The following is a 17,125-nucleotide window of genomic DNA, read 5'->3' as shown; positions in this document are numbered from 1 at the left end:
CAGTTTTCGAGCGTGTTGGAAAATTTTCACGCCTTTACTCGCTTTCGCTCAACCAGGTCCGAACTTCGATCGAACTACTTATGTTCGAGCTTCGCTCGAACTATTTTTTTACTAACGATGATGCATAGAGTTTTCTTAAATTTTCACGCCTTCACTCGCTTCGCTCCGTTCAGGTCGCAAAAATTTGTGAGCTTCGCTCAACCAAGTCCGAACTTCGTTCGAACTACTTATGTTCGAGCTTCGCTCGAACTATTTTTACTAACGATGATGCATAGAGTTTTCTTATGTGTTGGAAAATTTTCACGCCTTCACTCGCTTCGCTCCGTTCAGGTCGCAAAAATTTGTGAGCTTCGCTCACAAGTCCGAACTTCGTTCGAACTACTTATGTTCGAGCTTCGCTCGAACTATTATTAGATGATACATGTAGTTTCCTTACTTGTTGGAAAATTTTCACGCCTTCACTCGCTTCGCTCCGTTCAGGTCGCAAAATTTGGGAGCTTCGCTCAACTAAGTCCGACTGTTATTGGGTCACAATAGTGTCGGACTCCACTTCGCTTCGCTTCGTTCGCCCGACTGTTATTAGGTCACAGTAGTGTCGGACTCCACTTCGCTTCGCTTCGTTTTCCCGACTGTGTATAGATCACAAGTGTCGGACTCCACTTCGCTTCGCTTCGTTCGTACTGTTATTAGGTCACATAGTGTCGGACTCCACTTCGCTTCGCTTCGTTCGCCCGACTGTTATTAGGTCACAGTAGTGTCGGACTCCACTTCGCTTCGCTTCGTTCGCCCGACTGTTATTAGGTCACAATAGTGTCGGACTCCACTTCGCTTCGCTTCGTTCGCCCGACTGCTGGCAGAGATTGATAAGCTCAGAGTCCCTATTGTTTTAAGAATGATGCATTAAAAGCTTTTGTGTTATCTTTGAATTTCCATTTGAAACTTTAGTTCTTTTATGTTCAAGAGAATACTACATTCCACTTAAACGTCAATATATTAATTTACTTAGCTAAAGAAAAAGGCAGAAAAAAGGAAAACCATAATTTCGATTTGTTTAGATCTGTAATTTATAATGAATACAGCTGACAACTATTATTAGCTGATGCAAAGATATACCTAATTAGTAAGTGAAGTTCACAAAATTATGATAAATATTTTTCTTTGCATGTAGATAGACATTTTTATGAACGATGTTTTTCGAACAGAAATAAATTCATCCAGGGTCAGACACTATCATAGCAATCACGATTACTACGACAGTGCCTGGATCTGGATTCATTTCATATTTAAAAGATAAGAAAATTTCATGAAGATTTTAATGTGTAAATCAATGCAAAACATTTAATAAGAATGGAAGGAAATTTTTACGTGTGTAACATTCCAAAAAGTAACATATATAATTATGGTGAAAATGATAACGATAGCTGACGATGATCTTAATTCAATTCACTACATGTTAAAAAATGAGAAAAAAATTCAAAAAATATAAAAAATTTACTTCTCGGTGAGATCAAAAAAACTAAAACTAGCATAGACAATGGTCACTTGTGGCTGATGGAAGCGCATTTTCCCTGCACAGAACATGTAAATAAACACTCAAAATTATAATTATTTTTTAAAAAATTAACGGTCATAAAATATTTGAAATAATTTTTTGAAGGATTTTGGATCATTGGATCTTTTCACACACTAACCCGATTTCCCATTTTGGGAAAATGCGCAGAAAATTCTGAATGTGCACAAATTGCAAAGAAGATAATATTTTAGGGAATATTGATAAGAAACTTCCTCTTAAACTTATCGAAATTTAATCCTTTCTTGGTTTGAAAGCTTTCTGATGGAAATACATGACCCATAAAAACATTTTTGCCAATTTCTTGGAAAGTCCACATTATCAAGTTTATAACTAAACATTAATAAAGAATAAATCTCTTCAAACTGACACATAAATAGTTAATGAAAAATGAAAAAAAAAAAACATATAGAATTAACAAAAAAAGCTAATTAATCAATTAATGGAAAGAACACAATTTATTCTGTGCATAAGTTACACATTTCTTTTGCAACATACAAGTTAATAAGAATGAGAATATAAAGAAAAATTCAGAAAGGATGAAAATACATGAAAAATCAAAAACTTGTCAGATTAAGTTTAAAAAGTAAATTTTCAAACAAAATCTTCAAGATTTTCTTTGTAAAACACATAAAGACTGTGATTTGAAAAAACTATGATGAAAAAATAAAAAATAAAGAAAAAAAAAACAATTGAGAAAAGTCAGAATTGCATTTTTCACCAAATTTTCTTTCCAGAATGTTAAAATTTCCGTTAGGATTTAAAAATTTGAATTTACACAACATCAAAAACTTTACACATCATTTTAACGGTTTTAAAATTTTCAAACCAAAAGTTTCAGTAATGTAAGCAGATAAAGTTTCATTCAACAGCGCATCTTCAACATAGCACACATATAGAATTGTCAGTCAGACAGCGAACAGTTAGAACAGAATAGTTTGCAAAATATGTGTTATCGTCAATATTGTATCGAAAATTTTGTAACAAAGAATTAAATTGGGATTAGTAGGCATTGCAAAATAATAAACCAGTGAGATAAGGGCTAAAGGCAAACATGGATCTCATTTCGCCGTTTGAGTGATATATACAGTGTAGAAACAAGCTAGTTTAAATATTAAAATTATTTCTTCCTTCTTTGTTATTCAATTTTAAATAAAAAAAAATTGTCATACGTCAACAGTAAATTTTTCGTTACATTATCAGAGAATAAACAGAAGTCGGCTGTTTATCTGTAATTTAAGGGTTTAAGTTTAATGCCAATATTAATTCGCAAACGGAAAATGAGCATCAATAGTCCACCGTTCGGAATAACATGTCTCACAAATGTTACATCCAGACTATGTCCTTCAATACATTTTAATAGATTTTTACTGTAAGTACCATCATGATTTTTATCGTCATTGTGTTAACTATATGACTCATCACCAATTATATTCTTTCCATTCTTATAGATTCAAGCTGTCTGTGTTAATGCTTACATATTTGAGCTATGTATGCTATCATATGACAAGAAAGCCTCTTGCTGTAGTTAAGTCAGTATTACATAGAAACTGCTCAGATCCGCAAGGATCAGTAACTGAGACGATACATTTTGGAATTGATGATAATTCCTGTAATTATCCCCCCTTCGATGGACCTGATGCCAATGCCTTACTTGGATTTATGGATTCAAGCTTTCTTATTTGCTATGCGGTTGCAATGTTCTTTTCTGGAATTATAGCTGAACGTGTATCATTAAGATACTTCTTATCACTTGGAATGTTATTTTCTGGATTCTTTTGTTATGCATTTGGATATGCAAAAGTGAAAGATGTCCATTCATTGACATATTTTATGATTTTACAAGGACTTGCCGGTATCTTTCAAACCACTGGATGGCCAGGTGTAGTTACAATAGTTAGTCGTTGGTGTGGAAAATCTAAGCGAGGATTAATTTTTGGCATCTGGAATTCGCACACATCAATTGGAAATATGTTAGGAACATACATTGCAGCACATTATGTAGATACGGATTGGAGCATGTCATTTATTGTTCCTGGATTTATTATGGGTATCATGGGATTCATTAACTTTATGTTCCTCATTGATTCTCCCGAGCTTGTTGGTATGCAACATGAAGTTACTTCTGCTAACCCTGAAACAACATATAGACGAATTGATGACTCTGACATTGAAGACGAAGACGTGGCATCGGATGTCCTTGTACGCTCAGAAAGTGGCGATCATGTAAGCTAGATTTATTTATTGTTATGCTTTTTTGTGCATGCTGCGTTTCTTTTGACTTCAAAATTTAATCATTAAAATCAAAATAATTATATTAAATTATTAGGAAAGCAATCCTTCATTAAGGTCTTTGCGTGGAAGTGTGAATTCAGTAAGTTTAGACTCAAAATTTTTACTAACTTAAAGTACCTAGACATTTATGCACGAAAAAATTAGGTCGTGATGACAAGTACATTGAGCTTGTCAACTTGTTGATTAAAACTTATAAGCATATCACGATTTGTTCTTACAGGAAACCCGATACAATGAAAGAACTCCAATATTAAGCGGACATCACACAAATGCACATCATGATGAATCACCGATTAGCTTTACCGAAGCAGTGAAAATTCCTGGAGTTATGGAGTTTTCTCTATGCTTATTCTTTTCCAAATTAGTCAACTACACATTCCTTTTCTGGCTGCCATTGTACATTAAAAATACCAGTAAGTGATATTCGTTAGAACCTTACAATTGCAAATATATTTCAAACATTTGTAAGGTTTTAAAGCACAAATACTAACAATATTCTCTCTTGTAGCTCCGCTTTCACCTGAACACAGTGCAGAACTTTCAATGGTCTTTGATATTGGAGGAATCGTAGGAGCAATTTTAGCAGGAGTGGTATCAGATGTATCATCAATGCCTGCATCAACATGCGTTAGCATGTTATTCGTGTCTGCACCACTTTTATTCATTTATGAGACTTATGGAAATTTGGCATGGATTGCCAATGTTGGACTGCTATTTGTCGTTGGACTATTCGTAAATGGCCCATATGCTTTGATTACAACTTCAGTATCAGCTGAATTGGGACAGCACAAATCATTACAAGGAAATTCAAAAGCGCTGGCTACTGTGACAAGTATTATTGATGGAACAGGTTCTATCGGCGCTGCTGTTGGTCCATTAATTGCAGGTTTAGTACAAGCTGGAGGCTGGCAAAATGTTTTCTACATGCTTATCACATCAAACATTTTAGCTATGGTTCTACTATTTAGATTAGTTGGTAAAGAACTGAAAAAATGCCGTAGGAGAGGGAATATAAGGATAGAATGATATGATGAAATTGAAGGATATTTTACAAACATAACTTAACTTATAATTTACGTAATTATAAATCTCAATTAATTACTTTTTGTATGAAAATCATAGACATGCATATTTTAAATAACCGAATGTGGCTGTTGCGATACATATTTCTGTCAAGATCGTTGTTTTAAGGAATCAAAATTTAAAACCAAATTTAATAAAATTACAAAATTTTTATGTATGATACATTATAAATGTCCTATCTGTTACTTTATTAGCTAATATCTGGTCTGCACAATGAATTAAAATTTCTTAAGTTTTAGCATCAGAAGATTACGCTTAAGTCCATCACTTCGTAACTTCCTCCAATACTGTTTTGTATTTGGATCTAATTCCTCGAGGGTTTTTGGTTTGCCGGTGTGTAATGTCCACAACCAATCTGGATATTCATTATCTGGTTTAATCTGTCAAGATATTTTAATTAAGCTTAAATTTGTTATGGAAGGGATATAAATGAAAAACTCACTTTAACATCTTCTCCTTCTACAAAATAATTACTTCCACAACAATAATTAACTAATCTATGAGGATCTGTTACAACTGGCATAACTTTCTTCTCAACAGCAGCTCCACCGATTTTACCACCAAGTTTTTTACCCAAACCTTTAGCTGTAATATTTTAAAAACATTAATACTCTGTTTATTTAGCTATGAATCACATGTCACTTACCACCACCAGCTGCAGGTGCCTTTGCATAATTGCGCTGACTAATTAGAAATCTGATTGGCAGATTACTTCTGGAATTAAACAATTTTAAAATCATTTTTATATTTTCCACGATTTTATTGTGTATATCTGAATTTGTATGGCGTAGGACTGTGTGTTTGGAGTATGAAGGGAACATACAATCTATTGAGTTTATATTGTGTTTTGATTCGGATTTATGTCATTTTTCGACTTCAAAATTTTCATGCAATCACAAACCTAAGGAATAGAAGTGACTTCCAGTTAGACAACATTTTCATTCAAAATATTTAAATATTGAAATCTCGATCAAAGCATATCACCCTCGTACTTAACGCACACGTCGTAGCATCTACCTCGTATTTACATTTAAAATTTAAAAAGCCGTTAGAGAAAATCATGAAAAATTTCCACTTGTGTCAATAAAACTGAAGATTAAATAATTGAGGGAAATTCATCAGACACAATTTTATTAACTATATTGATGATATTGAAAGCCAGACATTGAATTGTATATTGAAAAGTGAAGTCATTTTTCAAATTCATTTAGTATAATTCAAGATGCCGAAGAAAAATGATAAACGTGTCAGCGAAGACTCTTCCTTAAATACTTACATCATAATATTCTTAGTTAGCATAATTATCATCTTGCTATCTGTGCTGATTGCATTCCTAATTAAACCCAAAGATAATGAGAGTAAAGCCACAGAAAGTGCAAACTTGGTTGAAAAAGAAGAATTTAAGAGACTAAGATTTTGGAGTGTAGTTATAGATGTCTGGAATCAAGCAGGCAAGACTAAAATATTCATTAAATAAGGAAATGGACATAATTGTTTACCTTTTAGGTCACTTTCGTACAATGAATAGAGTTTTTGAAAATTTGCAGTACAAATTTGTAAATGCGTCACATGGTGATGATTGGGATATATTGTGGGCAATTGAAAATCCATTCTACATTCCTGAATTTAAAACTGACGCTCTGTTTATGAATGTGAATGAACATCCACTAAGAATAGAACAGAAAGCTAATCATTTTCCAGGAATTGGATTGTTGGTAGGAAAAAGTCACATGAATTACATGAATGCTCATTTGAAGTATATTCTTCCTTCCTTTGTACTTCCTCATGACGAAACAAGATTTAAGGAATTTTTGGCAAAGAACCCAAAAGTTAAATTGGTTGAAAAAAATATATATAACCGAGGAGTTCATATAGTCACAAAGAAGGATGTGCTGCAAAGGAAACATGATGAAGATTCTGAAATATTTTTTCAACAATTTATGGACAAACCATTCTTAATTGACGGACATGCTTTCGATTTTGGCATTTTTGTACTCATTACTTCCTTCAATCCTTTGAGAATCTACCGATTTGATGCTGATGTGCTCTTCAGATTCTGCATAGAAGAGTATTATCCATTTGATCCTAGTAATCGTGATAAATATGTGGTTCAGTCAGGATGTCTTCCAGCATACGAAATGCCAACATTCCAAAAAGTCCTTGAAAACTATCAATACACAAGTAAACAAATATTCGAGAACTATATCGAAGAGAAAGGCTATGATGTGAAGTCACTTTGGAGTAAAATTGATGATGCAATTGTTAAAATTGTCATGAATACTGAACCAAATGTTATTAATAGAGTAACTATAGATTTAATGCTTGACATTTTAGAATTTTCTTAATTTTTGATATTTTCAGACAAAATCATTCAATTATTCAACTCACAACTTCTTTGAACTAGTTCGATTTGATATAATATTCGATGAAAACTTAGAGCCTTATGTGATGGAAGTCAACATGAGCCCAAATCTAACACCAGCTGAAGAAAGATATGAAGAAAATGCTTTAATCTATGAGCAATTAATCTACAATACTGTTCATATGATTGGTGGAGGTTCATACTTCGAGTTCATGTCTAGGTAAGCCGATGTGTCAAACCACAATGCTCACATCATAATAGCTTACAAATTCCAATTGATTCCCATATTTAGATTCAACGATTCGGATGTTATGGTAGCAAACAGAAAGAATATAGCTGTAGATGTTGAATCCTGCCTCAAAGATGAATGCTATAAAAGTTGTGAACATCCAAGCTGTAAACTATGTTCCCCATGTGTCAAGGCAGAGAATCGTTACCAAATGCGTGAAGCATTCAGAGAGCACCTTTATGAAGGAAACCTACGTAGACTATTTCCATCTAAAATATTTTATGAGGATAAAGAACTTTATGATACATTGACTGAAAATAATCAGTTTTCTGTAGATTGGTATAGGGCAAAGTGCTTAGAGGATGAAAAATGGTGCTGATTATCTGAATTATTGAATATCATCAAATAAAGATAATTGCTGTTCATTTATTAAAAATTGTTTTTTTTTTTTGGAAACATTTGTGTCAATACAGGAATTTCAGTAACTTACACCTTAACTACTGTATAAGTAATTAATTTTGATAATAATTTTCAAAAATATATTTAAAGCCTCAAGTTTAAAACACAGATGTTTTATATAAGGGGATGTTCTCTTATTAAGTAACGATCTTAGAAGGAGGTAGGGGGGAGAGGGGGTGTCTAGATACTTTGGTGGGTTAAGATATTGTTATGTGATTTTACGTGGACATTTTGTTACGAACCCCACAGGGGTTCCCTTCCTTCATCTAGAAGTCAATATTTATCGCGTTACGTACTAAGTGAACAAACCCATCCAATAAACAGACACTAGTATTGATAAGAGAGAATTTAATTTCAATTTGTCAACCGTTCAGTCAGGATCAAAGTGATGGTATCGAATAAAACGAATAAACGTGGCAATAAAAACTCATTTTTGAGTAATAATTATGTTATAATCCTTTTAGTTAGTATTATTATATGTCTATTAGCTATACTAAGTGTATTAGTTCTTAATCCTGAATCAAATACTGAAGTTATAAATGATTTAAAAAGTGAAAGCTTAGTTGAAATTGAGAATGTCAAGAGATTGAAATACTGGAATGTTGTTATTGAAATTTGGCATCAAGCAGGTAGAATTCACATGGAAGCTTAAGTATTGTTACTTAATTTTCATTTCTTAGGTCACCTGCGTACAATGAATCGAGTGTTTAGTAATCTGCAATATGAGTTTGCGAATGTATCTCAAGGTGATGATTGGGATTTCCTATGGAGCATCGAGAGTCCATTTTCTCAAGGAGATGATGAAACAGTTAACGTCGATTTTTATAAAATCAAAAAGAATCCTTTAAGACTGGAACAAAAAATTAATCATTTTCCTGGAATTAGTGCTATAGCTAGTAAAAGTTATATGAATGAGATCAATGCACATCTGAAGTATATCCTACCATCATTTGTCCTTCCGCACGATAAAAAGAAATTTCAAAAGTTTCTAAAGGATAATCCAAAAGCAAAATTGGTCGAGAAAAATGTCTACAACCGTGGTGTCTACGTTATTGATGCAGATGATGTCTTGTATGAAGAGTCTGAAGTATTTTATCAACAATTTATGGACAAGCCATTCTTAATTGATGGACATGCATTTGATTTTGGTATTTTTGTGTTAATCACATCCATGGATCCTATACGAGTTTATAGATATGACGCTGATGTACTCTTTAGATTCTGCAAAGAGAAGTATCATCCATTTGATCCTGAAATTCGTGATAAATATGTTGTGCAGTAAGTCAGACACTTGATTGTCTTGAGAATAATTTATGTAAATAATGTTTATTTACTTTAGAAAAGGATGTCATCCAGCATATGATATGCCAACATTTGAGAAAAACTATGAAATCTTTAAATATCCATTCAAGACCATGTTTGAAGACTACATCAGGAAAAAAGGATTTAATGTCAGTGAACTGTGGAAGAAAATTGACGATGCAATTACTCAAATAGCAATTAATTCCGAATCGAAAATCATGCAAAAGGTAAGATCCAAACTAATACAAATTTCAATTCCTAATAACTTAAGACTTGGCTTTATTGTTGTAGACAAAATCAATGAATTACTCAACTCATCATTTCTTTGAACTAGTTCGATATGATTTTATTTTTGATGAAAATTTAACACCTTACGTGATGGAAGTTAACATGAGTCCAAATCTAACACCAGCCAATAAGAGATACGAACTAAATGCACTCATTTATGAGCAAGTGATCTACAATACAGTGAAAATGGTTGGTGGAGGATCATACTGCGAATTTATGTCTAGGTAAGAACGTCCTTACGGATTTGATAAATGAGATGTTTATTCTATGAAATTCTAAATCAGACTAAATATTTATATGAAGGGCACTAACAACTACAAAAGGGGAAAAACAACCAATTTATAATTCATATAATTTGAATATTAAACGACAGTTAACGAATGAAAATTCTAATTCAAATTAATTTTCACTTTTAGATTCAATGATTCGGATGTTATGATAGCAAACAGAAAGAATATTGCAGTTGACATAAAATCCTGTCTAAAATATGAATGCCATAAAAGTTGTGAACATAAAAATTGCAGACTATGCATGCCTTGTGTCAGTGAAAGCAATCGTTATCAAATGCGCGAGTCATTCCGTGAACATATGCATGAAGGAAACTTCCGAAGAGTCTTTCCGGCTAAGGAATATTACAATGATAATGAATTTTATAAATCAATTACTAAAAATAATCAAATTTCCTTGGATTGGTTCAAGGCTAAATGTCTAGAAGATGATAAATGGTGCTAAATAAAGAAATATAAATTAATACATTTTTAGGAACAATTGTGTAAGCAAACTTGAAAAGATATGTTAATTCCCTTGAATGACGATAAATAGGTCAATCACAAATGACGTCTTTGGATATACGTAAATTGTTAATTGGACAGAGTTGGCTGTTTCGTTTTAACAGACAATTTTAGTTTAAAACTTAAGTTAAAGCATCATTCAGTTTCACGAGTTTATAAGTTGATGCTAAACGTCATATTTGAACGATCCCAAAGCTCCTCAATATATATGGAATTTGAAAACTTTAGCAACAGCCTAACCATACTTTATATCACATAAAAGTACTACTTGCCATAAAAGCTAGCAATTTTAAAGTATTTTTAATCGATATTAAAATTACTAAAAGCAATTGCTTTGGAATGCATAATTTGCTACTCGAGGAACTGCAGTGAATCATTATCATTGCGTGCTGATAATTGTGAAAAATATTCAGACTTATGTAGCTACTTTAAAGCATTTTGTTCTTTTGCGTAAAGATTCGTCATGTTCAATAACCTTTCGATGTAATTCTTCATTCCCAAACATTTTGACATGAAGCAATGCTGATATTATTTAACTGCACGTTTATTGTAGATGTCCGTGAGAAAATCAGAAGCAAGCATCAAAAGATTCTGCATATACGTTTGCAATTTATGTTGCATGGAAATTCAGTAAGGTTCTAGATTTATGTTTAGCCTGCAGTTATCACATTTATTAAGAATGTGATAGGCACAAGAGACAGCAGAATTCTACAAATTATGCTCAACATTTTTCATTGATCTGTATCGAGAATGCTATTAATCAAATATCAATCTAATGATGCACAATTTATTTCTTATCGCACTTTCATCCATCAATTTATACTTCCTGCCGATATTTTTGGAAAGTTTCATTTCTTAACATTAACAACACTTTATCTGTGTCTTAATTGTCTTAATTTCTTGCAGTAATATGCAGATATGACATAAACAAGTGCTTTTATAGTTGTCAACAAACATCAGATAGGAGAAGCAATGAGTTTGATCAATTGCTAAAGGGTGAAGACTTGGCTGTATGCCCTGCATCGAGAACGAAACAAACGACAAGAAGCAATTTTAATGAACAGGTGAATATGACGGCGATGACGATGAAAATAAACTATGACGAAATGAGTGAAGCGGCATCATTTGAAGATGAATTTTTAAGCGCTGGCCTGTGGCTAACGACTGTCATATTTTTGGCTTTAAGCAGCCTATTTACATTGATATCAGCATTCTTCTCGATGATCAATATTCTTTGTAATCCAATCTACTATCTGACAAGCACATATGGACTTTATGTGTGGAATGGAATTGCAGCTTGTTTGTGCACAATCACAATGATCATTTGGTCATCGTTTTTGGGATTTTTATTAGCAAGAATATTGCCATTACTGATACACTTCGTACATCATCTCGTTATACATCCGATGGACTTGCACAATTTGGCTTTTCATTTTGGATTCTCATTCTGTCAATATTTTGCCATCTCATAAATATTGGATTGGTTTATTATCGCAATTATTTGCTTCAACATCAACCCAAACCACCTGTCATTACAGTCCATAAGAATGATTCAACAATTCTAGTTTACTAATAATGACCATTGATGTGATTATTGTTATATCTTATTCCTCCTCCTTCCTTTTCTGTTTCTATTGTTATTTCTTATACATATGATATCTGATATGCATTTAAGGTAATTTTAATAAAAAAAATATGATTCGATTGACTTCTGTCATACTACTTGATATTCGATATCATCCTCAAATCATAGATCGGACAAAGAGAAGAAGCTCCGACTAATAATTTTAGTTCATAAATGAATAAACGTGTTTTAAAAAGCCACTTCAGAAGTGTAAAAATCGAACTAAAACTGAATTTATTTCTGTTGTTTCCAAATATTTTCACGTTCATCTCAGCATCATCTAATGTTCAACAGCGAAAAACAATAAAAATAAGAAGAAGAAAGTCAGTCCATATCGAATAATGAAGACATTTCTAATATTGGCTCGAAATTTATGCGGCAAAATGTTCTTTCAGCTTCTCATTTAAATTCCTCTGCCTGCTCAAGACTTGATAATCACATTTGAATAATTTTATTTATTTTTGAATAAATTTTCAGCCTTTTTTCATCTATAAGCTGTTGTAAGAACTTTCCAAAATTTATGGAAACTAATTTGCACTAAGCTAGTTTTCATAATTTATTGATCTGTATCCAGTGAATGATGATGACTGGTAGCTTTGATCAATTGCCGGTCATTATTTCGAGTTTATGATTTCTTAATTATTATTTTATTAGTAAATACAACAGATTAAATCAATTTTAATGATTATCAATTTATCAAAGATAATCAGCTCGTTATTAAATGCCATGAAATGATAATTCTCAAATTAGCAACTGGATGATGCTGATTTTGTGAGTTTTTAATGATTTTTCAAGGTATTTTTGACACAATATTGTAATGTCTTAAGGATATGTCGACATATTATAGTTTAATATTAGATACAGTAAGTAACATGAATGCCTTAATGAAAAAAATGGTAAGAAGTGATGTGGCAAAGATTAAAATGGTAGAAAAAAAACAATTTTGAATGTAATTGAAACGGAAAATGTAATTAAAGCGAAAGAAAAGTTACGATGGGATTGGTTTGCATGAGAATTAGCTATTTAGCTCTCTATTGCCATAGCAGAAGCACGAAGAAGAAATTCCCTCAACTTTTTTTAGGCATTGTTTTTATGCTAATGCGTTAACAATTCGTTGCCGTTATTATTATTATGTTCACTATGTTACGCTTATTCACAGAGCTTTGTAAATTTATTCGCCATTGTTACCTCAATTTTCAATTCATTTAATTTGCCTTTATTTTTTGTTGCTGAACTTAGTGCTGAATTCATAGTAGCATTGAATTTTATGCTGTATTATACACAGTCGAGAGAAATGGAAATACATTGGAGGTGAAAGCATTTACCCACCATTTGATGGTTAATTGTAATTTCGTGAATATTTCTTCATTTTTTGCCACTATTTCCTCGCCCATCAATTTACTTCTTACATTGTGGCCTCAAATTCGGAAAATTAGATTATCGGACAAAATTTGCATATAAATTGTTAATGAACGGCAGTTTCATAATTACTCGAGAGTTCCTTATAATATTATGTTAATGTTGATGGCATAAAGTATGGCGAACATAATAAAGTCGGTGAGATTGTTTTTTCAACTTATGTACGTCCACTGACTGAAAAGAAAATAATCCATCATTTCATGTTACAACTCACCATGAACTGCTATCACTCGTGTTTCAATCAAATTATGCTCTGTAAAACAATGGACGAATATCTTTCATGTCTTCAATATGTTTATATTATATCCTCTTCTTTCATCTTGATTTACATAAATTTATTCATTTGACCAGAATAATTAAATGCATTCTTTTCCAACATTACTAAGCTCTGAGGATTATTAATGATGGAAACATCATATATGCATTGATCCACAACATAATAGTGCCAAAAAGTCAAATTGCAATAAAATGAAAATCAATACTTAACATACACATAAATAAATTAAAATCACTTATGGCAGTAAGAGTGAGATGAATATATTCAACCTGCTTACTGTTGCTTATTTGTATTCAACTGTAATTTACTTACCACTTACATCGCATACCATTACTTTTATTCCGTGATTTTTGTCATTGAGTACTTGATTTTTTCAAAGCATTTGTCAATGGCGAGTAACTCTTCAAAATGATCCGAGAAGCACTGCTTACTCTTTAATCTTCAACATATCAGATTTTTCAAGCATATTTTAATATTTCTATTGAAATATAGAGCAATTCGCATTAATTTGTAAACTTTACCGACGGTTCTTATTAAAATCCAACAAAATTATTAAGCCTTTTGCCAACTAAGCTTGTGTGAATATTACATTCATCATATGAACAGCTCAAATCGAAAAGTGTCAAAATAAATTATGTACGATTTAATTCATCTCTTCTTTAAACATCACTTTTGGACCGAGAAATTCCTTTTAGTTTGACATGCTTCTTTATCATATCATTCGTTGTTTCTCATTGGGCTTTATGTTAATTTAACATTCTTACTCTTTTTCGCGCATTTGTCTTTCTCTTTCTTTCCTTCTATATGAATTCATTGAATTGTGAGAAAAAGAATTAAATAAGTTTGTAATAGCATAACAAATTTTGGTAGCAAGGGATAGTAACACGAATGTTAAGCACAGGTATCGTTGGAAATCCTGTTTGCATTCTGATGCTTTTTGTGCTCATGTTGGGTACGGAGATGGTTGTAAACCTTACCGTACTATACTCCGACATACCGGCATGTAGAATTTTTAGAAAATCAGGGAGTCATGAAGGCAGATCTACTTGTACCGTGACACACTAGTTAGCCACATTTGATCTGCAATCAAATCAATCATAATCTGCAATCATTTGATCTGCAATCAAATGAAAATTAGGAGACAAGATGCTTCCTACGAAACCCAAACAAAACTTGTAGAAAAAATGTCATACCAGACACAACACAAGATCACATCCCTTGAAAATACCACAATATTTGATTACATAACCCTTCAAGAACAATGATATTAAAAGCTGAACAGAAGTAATACCGCACAAAATGTGGAAAAAGAAATAAATATTTTTAAATAAATAAACATGAAGTTTTTGACTGTACCCAAATGAAGGAATCAAAAAGTTATTTAATGAAATATAATTTCACAGTGTGATATTGGGATTTAATTTGTGACGTTTGAATGATTTTCTATAGAAATTTTTTATTCTCTTTTCTCCATCTCAAGCTTCCTTTTGCGATGAATTCAATTTATTCGCCTTTCATGTACCTTTTAAAATGTCACTTTTATAGTTGGAACATTCTCAATCTTTTGAAATATTAATCTCGTAAAATGATGAAAATAGAAGTAGCATACATTGTAGTAAGTAAATGTGCTGAATATATATCCCTTGAAATCATAAACCATACAATTTATATACTGTACAATCATCATCATTGTGTGACTTAAAATGTATCACATACTTTATCTGTCCATTTTTGTACTTATGTACAACTTATACAAAAACAATATTTAAGGAAGATCAGCAAATTCATGTCAACGAAAACAACACAAAAGAAGGAAACATCTACAACAACAACATAATTACAGATTTCGTGCGAGATGACGTGACATGTTGATATCATTTCACTTTTCGTCGATGCGTCATCAGTGAACCAGGCAAAGCATGAACTTAATTATCATCATTGGCTACACTATCATCTGCCTTTTTAATGAGATTGCGTGACAATTTTTTTTGTCCATTCTCATTCTGTGTTTTTGTTTTGTTTTTACAGATATAGAAATATTTTGTTACCGTATATCCAAAAAACATAACAACATTTATTTGTAAAACGAATGGCATTTAAAGGAGAGCTTGCGCAGTCTACCGAAAATATTTATATTCAAATTAAGATGAGAAATAAATAACAGTATGTAAAAGAAGCATGCATTAGTTATTCATTTTTCATTAATCACACCATTTTCTGCTTTTTTCGTATCAAATGGATACGATTAAATTAAGTTTAAATTATTTTCTGTGAGAAGATTTTTATATGCAAATTAAGATTCCCATCGAGATTCCGAAATTTCTTTATTTACCTCTACGGAAAATTAGCCTCGTTTATGCGAGATTTGAAGTTATATAAGCACTAAGTTGTTGTTTGCTTCGGCGCATTTTTATGGCAAAATCATAGCAACTGTGGTCAACTGTCGTTTAATATTCAAATTATATTTTCAACTACAATTAGTTGATTTTCCCCTTTCATAGTTGCTCACCCCTTCGTAGTAATATTTAGTTTGATTTAGAACTTCATAGAATAAACATTTATTTATATATCTGTAAAGATTAGTTCTGTTAGTTATACTTATTAGTAAATGAGCATTGTAGGATACAGCAATACAATTGCTTGAAAATGTTACATTCAGTGCTGATTCTAGAGATCTTTGAATTAATTATCAGTCTGTTGTTCCTTTCATGTCGATACAAAGTGAAAAGTTTTGTAATCATTTGCAGCATGCTAATCTAACGATTAAATTAAGCAGATCTACGAAGTTAATGAAGAAGTTAAGGAATTCTTGACAATAAAAAAATCACATAAATTTCTTAAGATTCAATTCTAAACACTTCTGTTTTTGCCCATATGAGAAGATGTTGTGGCAAAAAATTAAATAAAAATTCCAGAAAGCGAAGTCATTCAATAAAGTATTAAGTAGTAATGATGATGATATTGGAAAGAAAGATAATACCCTAAATAAATTTGAATATTTCCATAGCAGTACTTAATAAAGTCTTCATCGACACCTTAAAGGGGCATAAAATATTCTTCGTTTGGCTTAATCGATGATCAAGAAAAAACAATTTTTTCGAGCTTCATTGACCTTGCCGTTATGTACGACCGTCCAAAATGAAGTGAATAAAAAGAAGGAAATAAGACAGTTGGAAGAAATGTGGGAGCACTATGCAAAGGATTATGATTTTTACCATAAAATAAGAATTTTTACAATCGCGTCTGTCTTGCGAAATTAAGTCGACGAACTGTACAATGCTACCTTTTTGATACTGATTTAAAATGATAAATTGATTATGGCTGGAATAATGCGAGTGTATGTGTGTCGTAAAGATTACAAACAATGAATATTCTAATTTCGTACAATCATATATAGTCATGATTATATGAGTGTATATTTAATAT

General features: G+C 31.9%; 4 protein-coding genes across 5 annotated transcripts; 3 read left to right on the top strand and 1 right to left on the bottom strand.

Moving 5' to 3' along the window:
• The first annotated feature begins 2,489 nt into the window (after nucleotides 1–2,489).
• MFS16 (major facilitator superfamily transporter 16) lies at nucleotides 2,490–5,119 on the top strand. 2 transcript variants are annotated; one of them, XM_070645766.1, is made up of 5 exons: nucleotides 2,490–2,942; nucleotides 3,022–3,796; nucleotides 3,900–3,944; nucleotides 4,086–4,278; nucleotides 4,374–5,119. In XM_070645766.1, exons 1-5 carry the CDS (start codon nucleotides 2,824–2,826, stop codon nucleotides 4,889–4,891), a joined length of 1,650 nt encoding a protein of 549 aa, XP_070501867.1. In that variant the 5' UTR covers nucleotides 2,490–2,823; the 3' UTR covers nucleotides 4,892–5,119. The 2 variants fall into 2 exon arrangements, with proteins under 2 accessions (XP_070501867.1, XP_070501868.1); XM_070645767.1 differs by lacking the exon at nucleotides 3,900–3,944.
• Nucleotides 5,096–5,730, bottom strand: mRpL54 (mitochondrial ribosomal protein L54). Its single transcript, XM_070645768.1, has 3 exons — nucleotides 5,595–5,730; nucleotides 5,391–5,533; nucleotides 5,096–5,328 (listed from the first exon to the last, which is right to left on the bottom strand). The coding sequence occupies exons 1-3, from the start codon at nucleotides 5,686–5,688 to the stop codon at nucleotides 5,167–5,169; spliced, it is 399 nt and encodes a 132-aa protein (XP_070501869.1). The 5' UTR covers nucleotides 5,689–5,730; the 3' UTR covers nucleotides 5,096–5,166.
• Nucleotides 5,731–6,127: 397 nt separating this feature from the next.
• On the top strand, nucleotides 6,128–7,975 carry LOC139094502 (probable tubulin polyglutamylase ttll-15). Its single transcript, XM_070645546.1, has 4 exons — nucleotides 6,128–6,399; nucleotides 6,455–7,251; nucleotides 7,310–7,530; nucleotides 7,603–7,975. The coding sequence occupies exons 1-4, from the start codon at nucleotides 6,171–6,173 to the stop codon at nucleotides 7,916–7,918; spliced, it is 1,563 nt and encodes a 520-aa protein (XP_070501647.1). The 5' UTR covers nucleotides 6,128–6,170; the 3' UTR covers nucleotides 7,919–7,975.
• A 378-nt stretch (nucleotides 7,976–8,353) lies between these two features.
• Nucleotides 8,354–10,377, top strand: LOC139094566 (probable tubulin polyglutamylase ttll-15). Its single transcript, XM_070645648.1, has 5 exons — nucleotides 8,354–8,627; nucleotides 8,679–9,276; nucleotides 9,338–9,527; nucleotides 9,592–9,812; nucleotides 10,005–10,377. Exons 1-5 carry the CDS (start codon nucleotides 8,387–8,389, stop codon nucleotides 10,318–10,320), a joined length of 1,566 nt encoding a protein of 521 aa, XP_070501749.1. The 5' UTR covers nucleotides 8,354–8,386; the 3' UTR covers nucleotides 10,321–10,377.
• The last annotated feature ends 6,748 nt before the right edge of the window (nucleotides 10,378–17,125 follow it).

Source organism: Chironomus tepperi, unplaced genomic scaffold (assembly GCF_022539635.2).
Source record: "Chironomus tepperi strain 1889 unplaced genomic scaffold, CSIRO-AGI_Ctep_v1 contig_354, whole genome shotgun sequence".
Classification (NCBI taxonomy): Eukaryota; Metazoa; Arthropoda; class Insecta; order Diptera; family Chironomidae; genus Chironomus; species Chironomus tepperi.
The sequence above is the reverse complement of the archived record's forward strand: the minus strand, read 5'-3'. Positions and strand labels throughout refer to the sequence as shown.